The sequence below is a fragment of the Rhinolophus sinicus genome, chromosome 12 (assembly GCF_057876585.1).
Source record: "Rhinolophus sinicus isolate RSI-liver-muscle chromosome 12, RSI-T2T, whole genome shotgun sequence".
NCBI classification, from domain to species: Eukaryota; Metazoa; Chordata; class Mammalia; order Chiroptera; family Rhinolophidae; genus Rhinolophus; species Rhinolophus sinicus.
Genome location: NC_142512.1, coordinates 13,900,517 through 13,916,682, shown reverse-complemented (window position 1 = coordinate 13,916,682; position 16,166 = coordinate 13,900,517). Strand labels below are relative to the sequence as shown.

Genomic DNA, 16,166 nt, shown 5'->3' with positions numbered 1-16,166 from the left:
TGTGTGCTCTGTTATTTTTGAGTGGGGGAGTTCTTTGATTGGGGGGAGGGATAAGGAAAGAAAGGGAATTGCTTTCTGCCGTTATATATTATCCATCTTTTTCCTTTTAAAAAATCTTGTGACTTTACCTTTGTCTCAATTTTATTTCTTGGATCATCAACTAAAACTCCGAGGCTTTTTTTCCAACCCCAACCCCAATGTGACGAGCTCAGTTTAGAGATGCAGAGTGAGCAGCAGGGTACCTACAGAGGCCTCAGGTTGAGATCAGAGAAAGGGCAGGGCTTATTGGACAAGTGTAGTGGGAGCGGTGCCTAGAGAGATTCAGAACTGCCTGCCCTTCATCCTTTTTGATCATCCTTTCCACCTTCCAGTTGTTTAGTTCCCCCAAGAGTCAGTAGAGGTCACTACAGCTCTACAGATTCAGTTCTAAATGTGCAGAAGTGTACACATTTTTTTTTTTTTAATGGAGTTGGAGGGTAGGGGTCAGACCTCCATAGCTTGCCAAATATTTGAACTGCTAAACACTTGACATGTATTGTTCACTACTAGGGCTGCTCAGAGATTGAGAGACACCACTTAATTTTTGATGCTATTAAAAAATGAAAAATAAATCCAACAAACATTTATTGAGTATATACTATACATTAATACTGCTGTTGGCCCTGGAGAGAGAGCAGTCATAAGTCAGTCATTGCTCACATGGAGCTTACACTCTAGTAGGGGACACCAACAAAACATACACTATCTGAAACATATACCATCTGCAAATAAAAACAGTAAAGATAAAAAGGCATTATGCTACAAAGGGTGAGGGAAGGGGCTACACCAGATTGAATGCTGAGAAAGGCCTCCCAAAAGAGGAGACATTTAAGCTGAGACCACATTTAAGCTGAGGGACAGGAAAAAGCCAAAATACAGTTACAAAAATAAGGGTTTATACTTAAGTTCACATTTTTAACTTGAAACACAATAAGTAAACTATGCACACAAAGAATTTAGATATTCTTGAGCAATAAAATGACTCTAGAACCTTCAATAAAACAGTATATGTAATTTATTAAATACCATTTGTATTCTAAATATTCCATCCATGGATGATAATATCCTAGGGCCTCTATGACCTGGACCAGTGCTTCTTAAATTTTTACATGCACACGGATCACCTGGGATTGTTAAAATGCAGGTTCTGATTCAGTAAATCTGAAGTGAAATCCTGAGATTTTGCACTTCCAACAAGTTCCCACTGATGCTAATTCTGCTGGTCCTTTATACTATCATAAGGTATTGACAGGATTTTAAAATAAAATCCATGGCATACAATAAGAGATGTCCAATTATGGGACACAAGTTTAAAACTGTACGATGGGCATCTTTTTTCAGTAGTGACTTTCCCTGTGACTGTAAAAACACGGTATCAAAGGTTTAAAATTTGATACTTTTACCACATAGCTCTCCCTTCTTTAGAGGCTCTAATTAGGTGCCTCAGATAAATGCCCTTTGGACCTTCTGATACCTGCCCTGAGGGATTGAAAGGAGATTCTGAAATGAAGCAAGGCAGGAGGCATCTCAATTTTAGGAACACAGCACTGGGAATGGGAAGACAGTAGGCATACCAGCACTGGGGGGAAAATAAAGGCTTACTTTTCTTAGTTCTTACTTGCTAGAGAAGTGAGAGCAACATGACATGAAAACTAGCCTATTCGCTCCATCTTTTAAAAATTTCAAACCACTGACACAATTGATAAAATGGGACTTGTTGCTCCCACACACCAGAGCTGCCCTGGACAAAAGCCAAAGTCACAGCTAAGGAAACAATCTGTCTTCTTCCCACGGGAACGTAGACTTTGTTTTTATCATCCCTGGGCCACTCCATCCTGAATATGTAAATCTGGCAGTCAGCAAATGGGGGCGATTCGTCTAGGAGCCTCCCAGCTCAGCATCAACACCTCCCAGGGCGTTCCCTCCTGCCCTCAGCTCAACTTCCTCATCAGTGCCAATCCCGGGATGGGAGAGGGGGTACTCTAGGCATCAACCCCTTGTACTATCCAGCACGCCCTGAGAATGTAGTTCCCATCGTCTTTCTGCCGCAGCTTCCCGGTCCCGCGGTTACAGCGTGCAGCGGGTCATATGGGAAAAGTCCTTGATCTCCGGACAGTACAGCACTGGGGGAAAGAAGAAGAGTTAGTAGCAGCGGGAGGATGCGGCCGAACCCTGGCGTTCCTGGGCGTTCTTCCCCCGCGACCTCCCCCGGTGGCCCCTCACCGTTGCTAGGCAGCGGGCGCCGCCAGCGGCGCGCGGGTGCCAGCACCCGGTCCCAGAGCCGCCGGACCGCGCGCCACCCTGTGCTCCTCGGCCCCGCCCCCTTTTCGCTCTCCTCTTCCTCGTTGGCCTCTTGGTCGGCGTCGCCGCTTTCCCTGACCGGGATACCCGCCTCATCTGGTTCGCGTTCGGCTCGCGCTTTTTCCTCTAACCGCGACCACAAGTCCGGGTCCACTGCGACCTCCGTGACCCCGCCCCGCGGAAGCGGAGTAGGTGAGCGGCAAAAGGGACACGTGACGACGCGGCGCAGGCGCACCACCCGCGCGGCTGCTCCGCTGCGGTCGCCGCGCGCCACTAACTCGCGCAGGCAAGCGGTGCAGAGCGTGTGTCCGCAGCGGGCGCGCGCCGTTCCGGGTAGGCGGCGGGGCGCACGGCGCTCGAGGTTGAAGGGCCGGTAGCAGATTTTGCAGTCCAGCTCTCCCCCTTCCGGAAGAGACGGCACCCTCACCAGGAGCTGCATGGTACCCGCCGCAGACGCCAGGGCGTCGCTGACGCGCCTGGTGTGGTGTGCAGATCGAGCTGGCCCTTCTTGTGACCCGGATCGGGTCCTGGGGCGGGCGCCGCGGCCTCTCTCGCCTTTTAATAATGAGACCCCGCCCCTCGAGGCGTCACGCGGTGGTCTGGCCGCTCCCTGCGGTGGCACGTGTGGGGGTGGTGGAGGCGCGAGGCCGGGAATGTCAGCGACGGCGAAGCACGGTGGGGTGGGTGAGTGGGAGGCAGGCGGCCCAAATGGTACCAGGACTGGGACGGAAAGAGGCACACCACCCCCTACTCCCTTTATCCCTTCGTTCATCTCCCAGCACAAAGCCCCGCACTCCTTAATTCTGCGCGCTCCTTAAATCCCTAGCTCCCTTCCTACTCCCTAGCCCTCAGCTACTGGCACAGGTCTTACAGCCCCCTGGACCTGTTCGTTCAGTTGCTCACTCTTTCACAATCCCATCCAAACAACCTTCCGAAACTAGTGACATTGTCCATTCTGCCCAATTTTGAGTGGGTTCCTGGATGTTTGAATGGATGCTGCCTGACATTAACTCATTCTGCCCTTAACTCAACTTATATATACGCCCCCGCCCCCCTCCCCGTGTTCTGGTAAGGATGGATTCCCAAGTGTCATTCTCCAACTGCTGAACTCCCAGCTGACATCTCAGCCTAAGGACTGACCTAGATTCCAAGACCATGGCCTTAGGAATGCTGGGAATCCTTTCCTTCCGGAGTAGCCAGGTCTGGACACCCACACACCATGATGGCTCCAGCAAAGCAGCCCAGCAGGAGTACTGACTCAGGGGTCTGATTCCCCCCCCCAGGTAAACAGGACATAGGACTCACAGCCCAAATTCTCTCATGGTGCCACACCCACCTCCAGCTGCCTCCTCACCCTCCTCTCCTGGACCTGCAGTCCAGGTTCTGGCGTGGAGGGTAATATGGCACAGACTCTAGAGCCCTCTGACTTGAGTTCATATCCTAGCCTCCACCACTTACTAATTGTGACACTGAGCAAATTATTTAACTTTTCTGGGCCTTGGGTTCCTCATCTATAAAATGTGGGTAATAATAGGGTTGAAAGAGCTCATATCTAAGGTGCTTAGAACCAGGCACAGAGTAAACACCACATATTAGCTATAATTATCATCCTGTACCCCCAGCCTATACTGTGTTCACTTTAACTTCTCAGTACCAAGCATTTTCAACACCCATCTCTTAATCAGTATAAATAAAATAGGCTTCTCTACACGCATGGCATTTACTGGCTGTAATAGGTAATGTAGAGTTGGTTTTGCTTTTAAACTAGATTGTTAAAACCTTAGAGGATAATATTTCGTGAGGAGGTGTACCATTATTTTTAAGTAAACATTTCAGAACTCCTGAGTTGTGCTGTCCTCCTGGTCACTTGGGGGAAGCTACGTACTTATTCCAATGATGCTGTGATCATTCAAAACTTTTTTGGAACTTCTTTGGGATGGTGTTCAGAGGGCTCACATCTTTTAATATCTCCAGTTGGAAATCAAATCTTAACATTTTAATGTATATTTGATTATATAAATGCTCCCAAAGTGTTTGACAGCCAAAGCTTCTTCAAGCTCCAGACCTGGATATCCAGTCACTTGCTCAACTCTATCTTGCTTGTTTACCTTCAAGAACCCAAACTGATGATCTCCTTGTCCAATCATCATCTCTTCCAGTGTTTCCTACCTTTTTCTTTCCCCAACTCCAGAAACCTTGGCGTCATCCTTGACCCTTCCCTTGTTTTCACCTTCCTTTACTGACTTATCACCAATCCATCTACTCTTCTCCCCTTCCAGTACATCGTCCATGTCCAAGCTGCCGTCATCTCTTGCTTAGACCCTGGTAGGAGCTTCTTAACCAGTCTGTCCACAGCTATTCTGGCCTTCTGCAAGCTTTTCTCCACACAGCTTACAGTAATCTTCCCAAATCTCAAACTCAGTCGTGTCCTACCACACACCCCTTCCACTCCTGTTTAAAACCTTTTAATGTGGTGGTAGTTTAATAGCCCCAAATTCCTTTGCAAGTGACTTTGCTGCTTCTCCCATTGGGGAGAAGGAATTGGGGTCTGTTTCTCTATCCCTTGAATCTAGGCTTGCTTCTTGACTTGCTTGACTGATATGAATGTGGCAGAAGTGATGAGTTCTGGAGCATAGTCCTTCAGAGACCTTGCATTTTCTGCTTTAGTCCCTTTGCAATACTGCTCTGAGACTACCATGTAAGGAAATTCAAACCAGTGGTGGATGAGGCCACATGGAGGAGAACTGAGGAGCCAATAGCTCCTCAGGGCAGCCAAGAGCCAGCACTAAAAGCAGGAAGTACCAGTGAGGCCATCTTGGATTTTCCTGTTCAGCCAACCTGCCAGTGGAATTCAGCCACATGAGTGAGCCCAGATGAAAACAGCAGAGGAACCTCCCAGCCAACCCACAGAATGATGAAAAATTATGAAAAAAATTAAGTGTTTAGAAGTTGTTTCAAGCCACTAAATTTTGGGGGTGATTTGTTGTGTATCAATAGATAACGGATATAGAGGGTTTCTTACTATCCCTGGGATAAAGTTCCCTATAAGGCCCTGTATGTTCTAATCCCACCCATGTCTTGTGTTCTGCTTCCATTCCCTCTTTAGACACTCTGGCTTTGGAGACCTTTGGTTTGTATGATCCTTTCTGTCACAAGGCTTTTTTTGTATGCTGTTCCCCTCTTGCTTTCACCTTAGTAACACTCATCTGTCAGCTCTCAGTGCAGCCTCACCTGTCAAATACCCACAGTAGACTCTGGAAACACCATGTGCTTTTCCCTGGCTTTTGGACTACTGAAGTTTTTGTTTGGGGGTTATTTTTTTTGTTTGTTTTGCCCATCTGTAAGCTCAAAAGTTGTTCTGTGTCTGGTTTTGTTCAGCACTGCATGCCATAGTAGGACTCAAAATACCTGTTAAATAAATGAGATGAGTGATAAATATGGTAAATGAGGTGTGACAATAAAGGAAGGTTTCTTACAAGGGGTTTCTAAACTGTCCCTGAAGGTAATTCTAAGAGTTTTTAAAATGTTTTGAGTAATGAAGGAGGCATTATTAAAATAATTGCATAATCCCCCAAGGTAATTATTTAAGGAGAATATTATTTTGAATGTACAAGTTCATGTATGTTTGCTACAGAATAGCTAACAGTTTTGTCATACATTTTTACCTCTTTGTTTCCTCCACAGTCTTCCAAAATGAGTAGGAGATGATAGGAGTGGATATTAAGTATTCATTAGTTGATCCAGCTGGTTGCTAATCCACTAAATGGCATGCTGCTGACTTTATTGGAAGTTGGTTTTACTCTGTTCTCCCAGCTTCAGGATCAGGAAGTATGAGGATGGATAGAAGGGAGATGGTAAGGTTGTATTTTAAGGAAGGCAGAGCTCATCTTTCCCTGCCTTGTGATCATTAAAGGTTGTAACTTTCCACCCATTTTTGGTCCCAGTGAAATTAAGAGTCCTTTGGGGAAGAATAAGAGGCAGTATCTGACATAATCCCACTTGATTCTGCTTTTCTGCCACCCTCACACCTGATCTTTCACTTGTATTCTTTTTTCCTTTATAATGATAACTCCTTTCTCTCTCTCTCTGTATTATCTCAACCATAGACCGGGTTTAATTTTACTTCTCCTTCAGCAAATCCCAAAGCCTCTCCCTCAGAACAGCCCCTCCCACTCAGCCACAAGAAAACCACCCAGATAGTTCCTCGGTGCATGTGCTGGTATCAGGCAAGAGGGAAATAAGAAGTACAAGACCAGAAGTGTGGCTAATAGAACTTTCAAAACAACGGCAAGGTGTCAGAGAGAGGAAAAGAAGCCAGATTTCTCTGGGTTCTAAGGAATGTGGCAACTGAAGGAAGAAAACTGGGGCCCGGGGTATACGATGCTTGGGTCATTGAAGTAAATGAGCAATGGAGAGAAAGCTAGTACTGGAGCTTTCTAATGACAGGGGGCTAGAGAGCCAGATATCTGAGACTGAGACCCTCACCTCCCAACCCTCTGCAATTTCAGACATGATGAGTGAGGATCAAGCTGAGATTTTATTTATAATTCTCTGGGAAGTCTTACAGAAGAGGGGCCATCATTATTGCTTTAAGATTATTGCCAAGAGGAAAACTGCAGTCCTTCGCTGGCAGATAGGAGGTCCTGCTCAAGGCTCAAAAGTCTATCCCCAGACCTGTGTCATCCCCGTATCTCTGCTGTGACCTAAAGGCTATCAGTATTTCCTGCAAAACACAGCCCAACTGTGTTTTCCAAGGGCCACCCTGTTCAAGTTATACATCTGCTATCAAATTTCCCTCTACCGTTGTCAGTGCTGTGTTACTGCATTCCCCACCCTTACCCCGTCTCGGCAGAAACTAAGAATTAACATTCATTCAAGTTTGAAGCCTTCTTCCATCTCCTGTCTGGAAGGCAGAGTCCTGGTTTCCCCAAGATTATCATTTACTTACTGCCAGGACCAGCCTGGCTTCCTTTGTACTGAATAACGTAGGAGTCCCATTTTCCTCTGTCCCAGATATCAGAACTCACTTATTAGGTTATTATCACTTTATGATATTTCAAGGTCCACTTTTGAGGTACTCTGCATGTTTCTTATATCTGCTGTGTTGATTTTTTTTCTTTTAATGGGCCTCGGCGATTGGGGTAAGAGAGAAGGGAGCGAAGCCAAATGGCAGAGAGGGGACGGCCCAGTAGCTCATGCCTGGGGTTAGCAAGAAGGCCTAGGAGAACGCAGCATGGGGCGGCGAGTTACTTTCCCTCTCCAGCCCCACTGCGGAAGGATATGGCTTTGTTCATGCTATCGCTACTCGAAGCCGGAACTCGTTCGAGGGCGGGGCCGCTCTGGCTCTGGCCGCTGCGTGGAGGGAGCCCGTGTGAGGGAGGCAGCAGCTCCGAAGCAGTTCTGGGTGGGCGGGGTGCAGCGGCTCCGGGTTTGGGTCCCCGTGCCCTCGACGGACTATTTCTTGGAATGCGGTTTGCTCCCCAGGAGCCCATCTATCTCCATCACCGTCTGCGGGGTCAGCTGGCTCAGCACCTGAAGGAGAATGGGGTGGTGGAGAGGTCAATACATGCTGGGTCACTGAAAGGCATGAAGTTTGAGGGCATGAAGTTCGAGGACCCAGGGGAGCAGCCCAGGGTGCCGGGTAGCAGAGAAAGAGTCCCAGCTGTGCCCCTGCCTCACCTTGTCACCCTGGGCCCTCTCCTTTGCAAAGCGGGGACCTTGCAGTGGGTGACCTCACAGGCCTATTCTCGGTTGGACAGTGAGGCGTAGACTACTGGGGAAGGGGACAGAGATGGTTTCTGCATGAGTCCCCAGCTCACCTGTAGGGCGCCCAGATGTTCTATCAGCTGCTCTGCACTCGACACCCCCAGCAAGACGGAGCTGACACCCTCACTGCGGAGACACCACGCTAGGACCGGAGGAGGAAAACAAGGGAACTAACTGATGGGAACAGTGAGCATATAGCCTTAAGAAGTGTCTCTGCAGAAAACAGTCCTCCCTAAGGACAAACCAGCCTTGGGTTTGGGAGTGTCTCAGGAGGAGACAAGTCCCCTGCAGGGTCCAGGGCTGGCAGTATCTCACCAATAGCAAGCTGTGCCACAGTGCAGCCCAGCTGGTGAGCGATGGGGAGAAGATCCATGACTTTGGCTTGTTGCTTCTTGCCATCCTCACTCTGCACTTTGTCCTTGAGCCACTGGTAGCCCTTGAGGCCAAAGAGAATCAGCAAACGCCCCCCACCCCCAACCCCAACAGCCAACATAGCCCAGTCTTGCCATCCTGAGCCCCCAGATCTCACCTTGATGGTGGTTCTGCAGGTATCTGGGACTCGCCCATCATACTTGCTAGTGATGAGGCCACAGGCCAGAGGGGACCAGGTGACTGAGCCAACACCTAAGAGGAAGAGGATTGGATGTGTGGGGAAAAAGATATAGGCGACGGTGAGGCCAAGGGAAAGGCGGGAATGAGGGAACAAACCAATCTTGTGGTAGAGCTCTGGCAGCTGCATCTCCACCTTTTCTCTCTGGAACAGATGGTGCTCTGCTTGTTCACACAGCGGAGGAATCAGATTGAACTGTCTGGCCATGGAGTAGGCCTCCTGAGTGGGGTGAGAAAGAGATGGGGGTCAGAGCACTCTTTCCATTTTCTTCCACTCCCCCTCCTCCAATAGAGTGGGGCTTGGCGTGGCCATGTGAAAAGTGGGAACCAGTTGTGGGACGGGGAAGTGGGGTGGCACACTCACCATGATTTCTGCAGCCCCCCATCGGGATGTTCCCCAGTATAGGGCCAGGCCCTGGTTGATGACATAGGTCATGGCTCGCACAATCTCTAGGCATATGGGAGAGGGAGAGCCTTACTGTCAGGTCCAGGGCTTCAGATATGCAGATTCTCTGCCTGTCCCACCAAGACCCCAGGCATTTCTATGGAGTCAGAGAGGTTGGTATCTGCTCTGTGCCTCCCTCCCTGTCTAAGTCCTGGGGTCTGTGTCTCCACTGTGGAGCTCAGGAGGTCTCCTGAGCAGGGGCTGGCTTCCTGCTGAGGGTTTGAGAAGTGCTGTTTTGAAGGACTGTAAGGATGGGGTGCTGCTTTTACCCTCCATGGGACTGTTGGGGTCTGAGCGATTAGCAAAGACGATGTCCACATATCCTAGCTGGAGACGGTCCAGAGATCCTCGCAAGCCTCGGGTAGGAATAGAGAGAGGAAGGTAAGCACCTCAGCTTCAGTTTCCGAAAAACTCAGACCTTACCCTTTTGCCATGGCCGCCTAAATCCCAGCCCCCCTATTCAAAGCCTCTGACTAAAGAGCTTCAGAGAGTGTTCCCACCTCCTCTCGTTTCTATACCCAGCCACTTCAGGTTCCCAGACTCTAACTCTCACCCTCAATGATGTGTTTGCGGCTCAAGCCTCGCTCAGTTTCTGCCCTGTAGGAAAAGGTAAGTCAAAGATGAGGTGTGACAAAGACAGGGGACCAGGGCTGGCCTGGCACCATGAGGAACGGGGATTTCATAGGTCCTCATAGACAGGATGCAGATCTAGAGTAGTAGGTGTGGGGACAGCTGTCACCACCCCCATCCCATACACCTTCACACATTCTCTAGAGCCCCCCAATTATAATGGGGCAGCCACTTACTGTCCTCCCCAAAAAATCTTGGTGGTGATGACATAGCTTGATCTCCTGGAAAAAGAGAAATGGGAGAACCAGCAAGAAAAGGATTTTTGGATGATCACGTCCCCAGCACCCCCCAAACCCCAGTCTCACCTCCAGCCTTTGCTCTTGAGGATGTTGCCTAGGGTTCTTTCAGCCCTGGAAGAAAAACAGTGTAGAAGCACTGACCTCTCCAAGGTGAATCTGTCCATTACCCTCTTCCCCACCTTTCCCTTTGACTAGTTTTCTCTCTTGTAAAGTGGAGCATAAACTAGGATCCCATTGGGCTGTTAGCCCCATCATGGACTAAATAAGAGGGCCTCTGGAACTAGGGGTGTAGTTGTAGTTTTCATTTAATCATTCAACAAATATCAGTTGTGCATCAATGATGCCCCAAGCTCTATTCTGGATTCTGAAGGGATAGAATAGGATGAGGGGAGAGGGACAGACTAGGGAGACACTGGTACCAACCATCCGTTGCCTTCCCCCTAGAGTCTGCAAAATCCCACCTATCCTCCAAACGTTAGCTCAGCTTCTGCCTCCAAGCAGAATGGAAAATGTTCTCTGATTGCCATAGTCTACAGTTAGTTCTTGTCAGCTTCCATTGCTCTTATAGGCTACACAGTTCTTTGGCACTTAATTATGAGTTAATGTGTGACAAGTCTTCAGTTGTTATGGTGGATGGTTACTATAGTGTTTTACTGTTATTCAGTCTTTTATATCTCTTCATCTTTTGGGTTTGTTTGTTTAACCACTTAGACTATGAGCTTTCTGAGAGCATGTTGATGTCATCCCACAAGTAGTGCCTGCTCTGTGCTAGGCTCTGTGTAGGTACTTAGGTGACATAGGGAAGAGCAAGACAAATTTCATGGAAGGAGGAGAGTCCAAGCTGAGCAGCAAGTATGGCCACATATCCCAGTACTTGATGAACTGTGGTCAGAGGGCAGTATAAAGTGCTTCAGGAACTGAAGGGGGTAGTGACCAACTTTGGGGAGGCTTTTGGAAGGAGCTGACATTTGGGCCAAGTCTTAAAGATGAGCAGAAGAGTTTGCCAGATGGAGAAGAGGCAGGGGTAGGTCAATCTAGGCTTTGGCTACTCCCAGTGTGAAGCCGGGAATGAAGCCACACTCCTGGTGTGTGATGCAGCGAGGTATGTTTGAAAACTTAGCTTTGTAATCTCCGCGCAGTTGCACATAACTGACTCCCAGGATATATTTGTTGGTTTTATTTTGACTGTACAGTATATCCATTGCCCTGTAAGCTGGAAAGGGATTGATGTTTGGGACTATAATTCCCATAATGCTTCAGGGGCCCACTAGCTGAAAGGTTGGAACTAAGTGTTGGCAGAATTCCCAGGGTTTTTGAGAGAAAAAACATAAAGCCCTCATGTTCTCTCAGCCTTCTAACTGTAACAGCTCTTTCACCCCAGTCCTTACTTTCCAGCTGCGTACACTTCAGCGGTGTCAAACAGGTTTATACCATGCTCATAGGCTACTGTCAACACATCCTCTGCTGTCTAGGGAGGTAAGAGAAAGAGTTAAAGATCAACCACTGACCCTGCAATGATCTCCCTCACTATATTCTAGCCCACAGCACCTCAGCCTTGATTTCTACATTCTCTCCCTTCCCCCATCCTCCAGTTTCGCATCCATCATTCTCCATGCATGTTGTCCAAATGCCTACGCAAGTCCATTTCTCCTTGTTCTGGTTCCCTCACAGCCCCTCGCCCTGCTTCCAGTTCCCATCACTTATACCTCATCCGAGATCTGAGAACCAAATGTGACCCAGGTACCTGCAAGAGAGAAGCCAGGCACGTGAGAACTGTGGGAGACAAGGCATGAAAGAAAGCCCTTCCCTTAAATCCTCTTCTTTTTAACTCACCTAGGCCAAGACAGGATACCCGAAGACCAGACTTTCCCAGGTTCCTGCAGGAAACAGAAGTAGCAGGAAAGTGTGGACCTTCCATTAGGGACATAGATTATCAACTTTCAGCTCCTCTCCTTCCAGAATAAGAAGCCCTCAGGGTGTCTCAGTCCAAAGAAACTAGACCCAATGGGCTACCAAATTGGGCACTGTTACGCCCATAGCATAAGGGAACAGATAAATGACTGTTCCTCTGGAGCCACTATCCAATGCCTCTGTTCCCTCCTATCACATTGAAGATGTGCTGCCTGGTTTGTGTTTCTTCCGATGAGGTCTTATCTGTTTGAGTCATCTCTGGGATGTGTGGAATCAGAGTAGGAGGCCTGTGACTGGCTGATTGTGCTGCATTTGTGAAAACAGACCCTCAGAGAGTGCTATGCTAAAGGGTAGACACAGGTGTGGGAGGGGTAAACCAAGTCAACTTCAGGCATGCAGGCAAGCAAGGGTCCTTGGACAGGCTAGGCAGATGGGCCTCCAACAAAGGCACCTGGGTGGGGAGTATGACAGGAAAGCCCAGTTTTCCCTCTTTCCCTCTCTACTCCCTCTGCTCCCATGGGCTCGTGAAGTCTGTTTCTGAACCCCCTTCTTCCCAGGCTCCCCACCCAGGTTGTCAGCTCAGCTTCTCAATCAGGGCAGCCACATGGAGAGGATCAAATTCGTCAAGTGACAAAGCCAGATGAGATCAATGACTTCTGCTCACTTCCAAGCAGGAGCTCCTCCCCTTCCCCGTATTGCGATTTCTGAGAGCCCAGCCGTACTCTCAGAGAAAGTCGGTTACATTACAGTCCACCTTCTCTATCCGGGCCCTGGACCTCAGCATGGGGTTGAGAGATGTGGTCCATCCTTCTGAGGGCCCCACCTTCTTCCCCACGAAGAAAGGTCGCAGGAGACTGGACCCTTGGGGACGGTATCTGGGTCAGGCACCCTGAACAGGCCACGTGAAAAGCCTTTCTTTCTCCCTCTTCCCAGGACACCGACCCAAGGACACTCCATGGGGGGGGGGGGGGCAGGGTGCGCAGCCTGGAGATCCGTGCATCCCTGATTTTCCTGGAGGTAAGGAGGGAAGCTCAGGAGCATGCCCCCTTCCCCCCGGGTCTGACAGGACCCCTCAACCTTGGTAAACTTGAATTTCCCCCAGTCAGGGCTATTGATGGAGACCAAGAGAGGGAGAGAGGGACCAAGTAAGGGAGTGCTGGTGATGGGAAGAAGAGATGGAATGAGCCAGGACCTTCTTAGCGAAGTTTCAGGGGGTCCTGGCAGCATCCCAGGAAGCCTCAGGGGTCAGGAAAGGGAAACAGATGGGGCGGGCTGCCCGGCCACCTCCATACCTGTATTTCATGCCAGTGCCTCGGCCGGTGCTCTCTCGGAAGGCCCCAGCAGGCGCTGGGGGACGGGGGACCACTGCGGCCCGGGCCTTGGGGCCCGACCCTCCTCCCCCCGGAGGATTGCCATGCCCCCCACAGACGGGCCCGCCATTGCCGCCCCCAGGGCCAGGCCGGGGTCCACACAGACGGTCCTCACTGCTCCGGCTGCGAAGGTTCTGCTCCGTACATGCTATGGACACCTGCATGCTGGCTGGCCAGGGCGGGGGAGGGGGCTCCCAGGGGGCGGGAGGGGGGAGAGAATGAAGAAGCCCAAGGGCGAACAACCGGGGGTGTAGTGGCGCGAGCCCTGGGAAGGCTGAGGATGCTGCGGCGAGAGTCGCCAGGCAGGATTGGGCCCGCGGGGGCGGGATGCTGGAGGTCGCGGGGTTTGAGGTGGGAGGGAAAAACGCAGGGGGAACCACGAGTGGAGATATTCGGATACGGGGGCACTGGAGCCGGGAGGAAGGGGAAATGGATGAAGGTAAAGGTGGAGGGCTATTCTAGGAGGGCAGGGACCCAGGAACGAGAAGGGGCGGGAGAAAATTGCCACCTCAGCCCAAACCGCAGCGGGACCGCTAGGCTCCCAGCAGTGTCCGCAGCGGGCCCAGCTAATCAACATGCAGACACCGCCTCCTCATCTACATAAAGTCACCCGCCTCCCAGTCAAACCCGCGGCTTGTCGGCAGAAGTCTCGCCTTCCGAAGTTCTGCCGCCTGAATATTTGGTGTACTCAGAGCCGCAGAGAGCAGAACCTGGCAAGGTGGTTCTCGGACCCTCCCGAACCCGAAGCAGATTGGGCTTCCTTTAGCCCAGTGGTTCTCAACAGGGGCGATTTTGTCCCCTAGGGGACATTTGGCAAGATTGGGATACATTTTTGACCGTCACTACTGGGGTGCGGAGGGATGTGCTACCAGCATCCAGTGATTGGTGCTCAGGACAAAACACAGGAGAGCCTTCCCATCCCCAACAATGAATTATCCAGCCCAAAATGTCAATCTTGTCGCTGTTGAGAAACGCAACGTCAAAGCCTCGTTGCAGGCTCCAGGGATGTGGCCACCCTTGTTCACACCTCCATGAGTTGGGCAGCGCCCCCCACCAACCACCCAAACTGACACGCTCCAGCTGCAGAGAGTGACAAAGTTTGTTTATTCTGTACTTGTCGCCGTATCTTGTAGAGGATAAAACTGGAGACGGCATGGTTTGGAGGTGTAGGGACTCCTGTAGGTTTCCTTCCTGTGAGGGGGAGGGCACTAGGGTAGGCTGCCTGGGGGCTTGAGGGGTGGGAAGGGCAGGTAGTGGGGGCCCTTAGGTGAAACTGGTTAGGAAGGGCCCCAGGCATACAGAGATTCGCCCAAGAGGTGAGGTGGGGTACTTCCTTCAGCCAGCCCTGGCGGAGAAGAAGGGCAGAGAACGGATGTAGGAGTCCAGTCGGGAGCGAAAGAGCTCACTTTGTACAGCCTGGCCCAGCGGGCACAGGGGATTCTTCACCACCAGCTCCACGTACAGCTATGGAGAGGGAGGGTGTTAGAGCCAGGCTTTGAGCACTTGTTTCCAACCCCAAACCTGGTATAACCTCAGGGGTGTGTGAATGCACAAGGATCAAGGGCTGGGACACAAGCCCTGCTTGAGGAGAAACTGGTGGTGGGAGTGTTTAAGGACCTAAAGGGTCTCGAGAAAACTTGACTTCAACAAAGATACAATACAGTAGGATCTAGGCAGGGAAGCTGAAGGAGTCTTGGGGCTCAAAGTGGCCATGGTAGTTGAGGAGCTTTGGGGGAAGGGTCGCGGGGGCTGGCACTGACCGCACTGTAGATGTGATGCAGCACATCTCGGATAGGTCCCACGCCCAAGTCAGTATTCATGACAACCTTGATCCCAGTGGGCGTTTCGTAGTAATGGAGTTTGTAACGGCTAGTTTGGAAGGCCAGAAAGCCATCCTTCCTGCGGAGATGAGGAGGATGTTAAGGAATGGGAGTGGAATCTCTCCCAAAAAGATACTTCTAATCCCCTCTAGGTCAACTCCCTCTTCTCTGAACGTATTTATAGGAGCCTGGTTGAGTAAAGACACCTCCCATAGTCCGCCCTCCCCAACTTGCCCCCCCAACACACACACACACACACACACACACACACACACACACACCCTCTCTGCCTTCAGATTTTCCCCACCTACGCTCCTTCCAGCTCCAGCATTCTCGCCCTGGATTCAGCTTCCCCTCTCTGGGGTCAATGCCCCTTTCACTCCGGGAATTACCCCACCCACAAAATTCCCAAGGTTAGTCCTCCTTCCCTTAACATCCCCTCGGACTCGGCGTACATGTCTAGCGGGGACATCTTGCTGACAAACGAGCGGATAGAGAAGAGCATCCCGTACATCAGCTTGTACTCCTGGAGGGAGAGGGGCAGTGTAAGCTCTCGGTTGTTGAAGGAGAAAAGCCAGGGATGGGGATGAGCCGGGGTTTAGAGAGGAGGGGCTGGACTGAGACTCTGTATGTTTGGAGATGCGAGGTCACGCGGTTGCGCGGGGCCCTCTTGTCACCTCCTCCTTGGGGATCCCCGCTTGCTTCTTGCGGTGCCACTCGCTGTAATGCAGACACACTCCATTCCGGTCAAACAGGTACAGGTTGTGGACGGTCATCTGCAGGGCACAAAGTGTAAGCCCCGCTCTGGGACTGTCCACACTCCGTAGGCTCCAGTTCTCCGTCCCGGATCCCTCCGAACAGGTAGGGTCCCCTCCCCTGACTCACCGGAACTGCTCCAAGCGCCGGTCCCTCGACACTTCCGGTTTCCGCGGAGTCTCGCCCCACTCGGTCCTCAAGCTGCAGCGGCTGAGCAATAACTCCGCCTCCGTACCGCTCTTAGCCAATCCGTGGCCTCCATGGCCGCGCACGCGCGTCC

General features: G+C 50.8%; 3 protein-coding genes across 4 annotated transcripts; all 3 read right to left on the bottom strand.

The window, feature by feature from the left end:
- Window positions 1-607: 607 nt before the first annotated feature.
- Window positions 608-3,376, bottom strand: RNF227 (ring finger protein 227). Its single transcript, XM_019745045.3, has 2 exons — window positions 2,263-3,376; window positions 608-2,162 (listed from the first exon to the last, which is right to left on the bottom strand). Exons 1-2 carry the CDS (start codon window positions 3,110-3,112, stop codon window positions 2,107-2,109), a joined length of 906 nt encoding a protein of 301 aa, XP_019600604.3. The 5' UTR covers window positions 3,113-3,376; the 3' UTR covers window positions 608-2,106.
- Window positions 3,377-6,858: 3,482 nt separating this feature from the next.
- On the bottom strand, window positions 6,859-14,295 carry KCNAB3 (potassium voltage-gated channel subfamily A regulatory beta subunit 3). 2 transcript variants are annotated; one of them, XM_019745149.3, is made up of 14 exons: window positions 13,233-14,288; window positions 11,863-11,906; window positions 11,736-11,773; window positions 11,418-11,497; window positions 10,096-10,140; window positions 9,967-10,011; window positions 9,714-9,757; window positions 9,430-9,516; window positions 9,080-9,165; window positions 8,815-8,935; window positions 8,636-8,730; window positions 8,422-8,542; window positions 8,160-8,248; window positions 6,859-7,872 (listed from the first exon to the last, which is right to left on the bottom strand). In XM_019745149.3, the coding sequence occupies exons 1-14, from the start codon at window positions 13,472-13,474 to the stop codon at window positions 7,795-7,797; spliced, it is 1,215 nt and encodes a 404-aa protein (XP_019600708.3). In that variant the 5' UTR covers window positions 13,475-14,288; the 3' UTR covers window positions 6,859-7,794. The 2 variants fall into 2 exon arrangements, with proteins under 2 accessions (XP_019600708.3, XP_088658064.1); XM_088801938.1 differs by having other exon boundaries at window positions 8,636-8,935; window positions 13,233-14,295.
- A 100-nt stretch (window positions 14,296-14,395) lies between these two features.
- On the bottom strand, window positions 14,396-16,153 carry TRAPPC1 (trafficking protein particle complex subunit 1). Its single transcript, XM_019745150.3, has 5 exons — window positions 16,016-16,153; window positions 15,808-15,906; window positions 15,586-15,656; window positions 15,071-15,209; window positions 14,396-14,774 (listed from the first exon to the last, which is right to left on the bottom strand). Exons 2-5 carry the CDS (start codon window positions 15,904-15,906, stop codon window positions 14,646-14,648), a joined length of 438 nt encoding a protein of 145 aa, XP_019600709.1. The 5' UTR covers window positions 16,016-16,153; the 3' UTR covers window positions 14,396-14,645.
- Window positions 16,154-16,166: the final 13 nt, after the last annotated feature.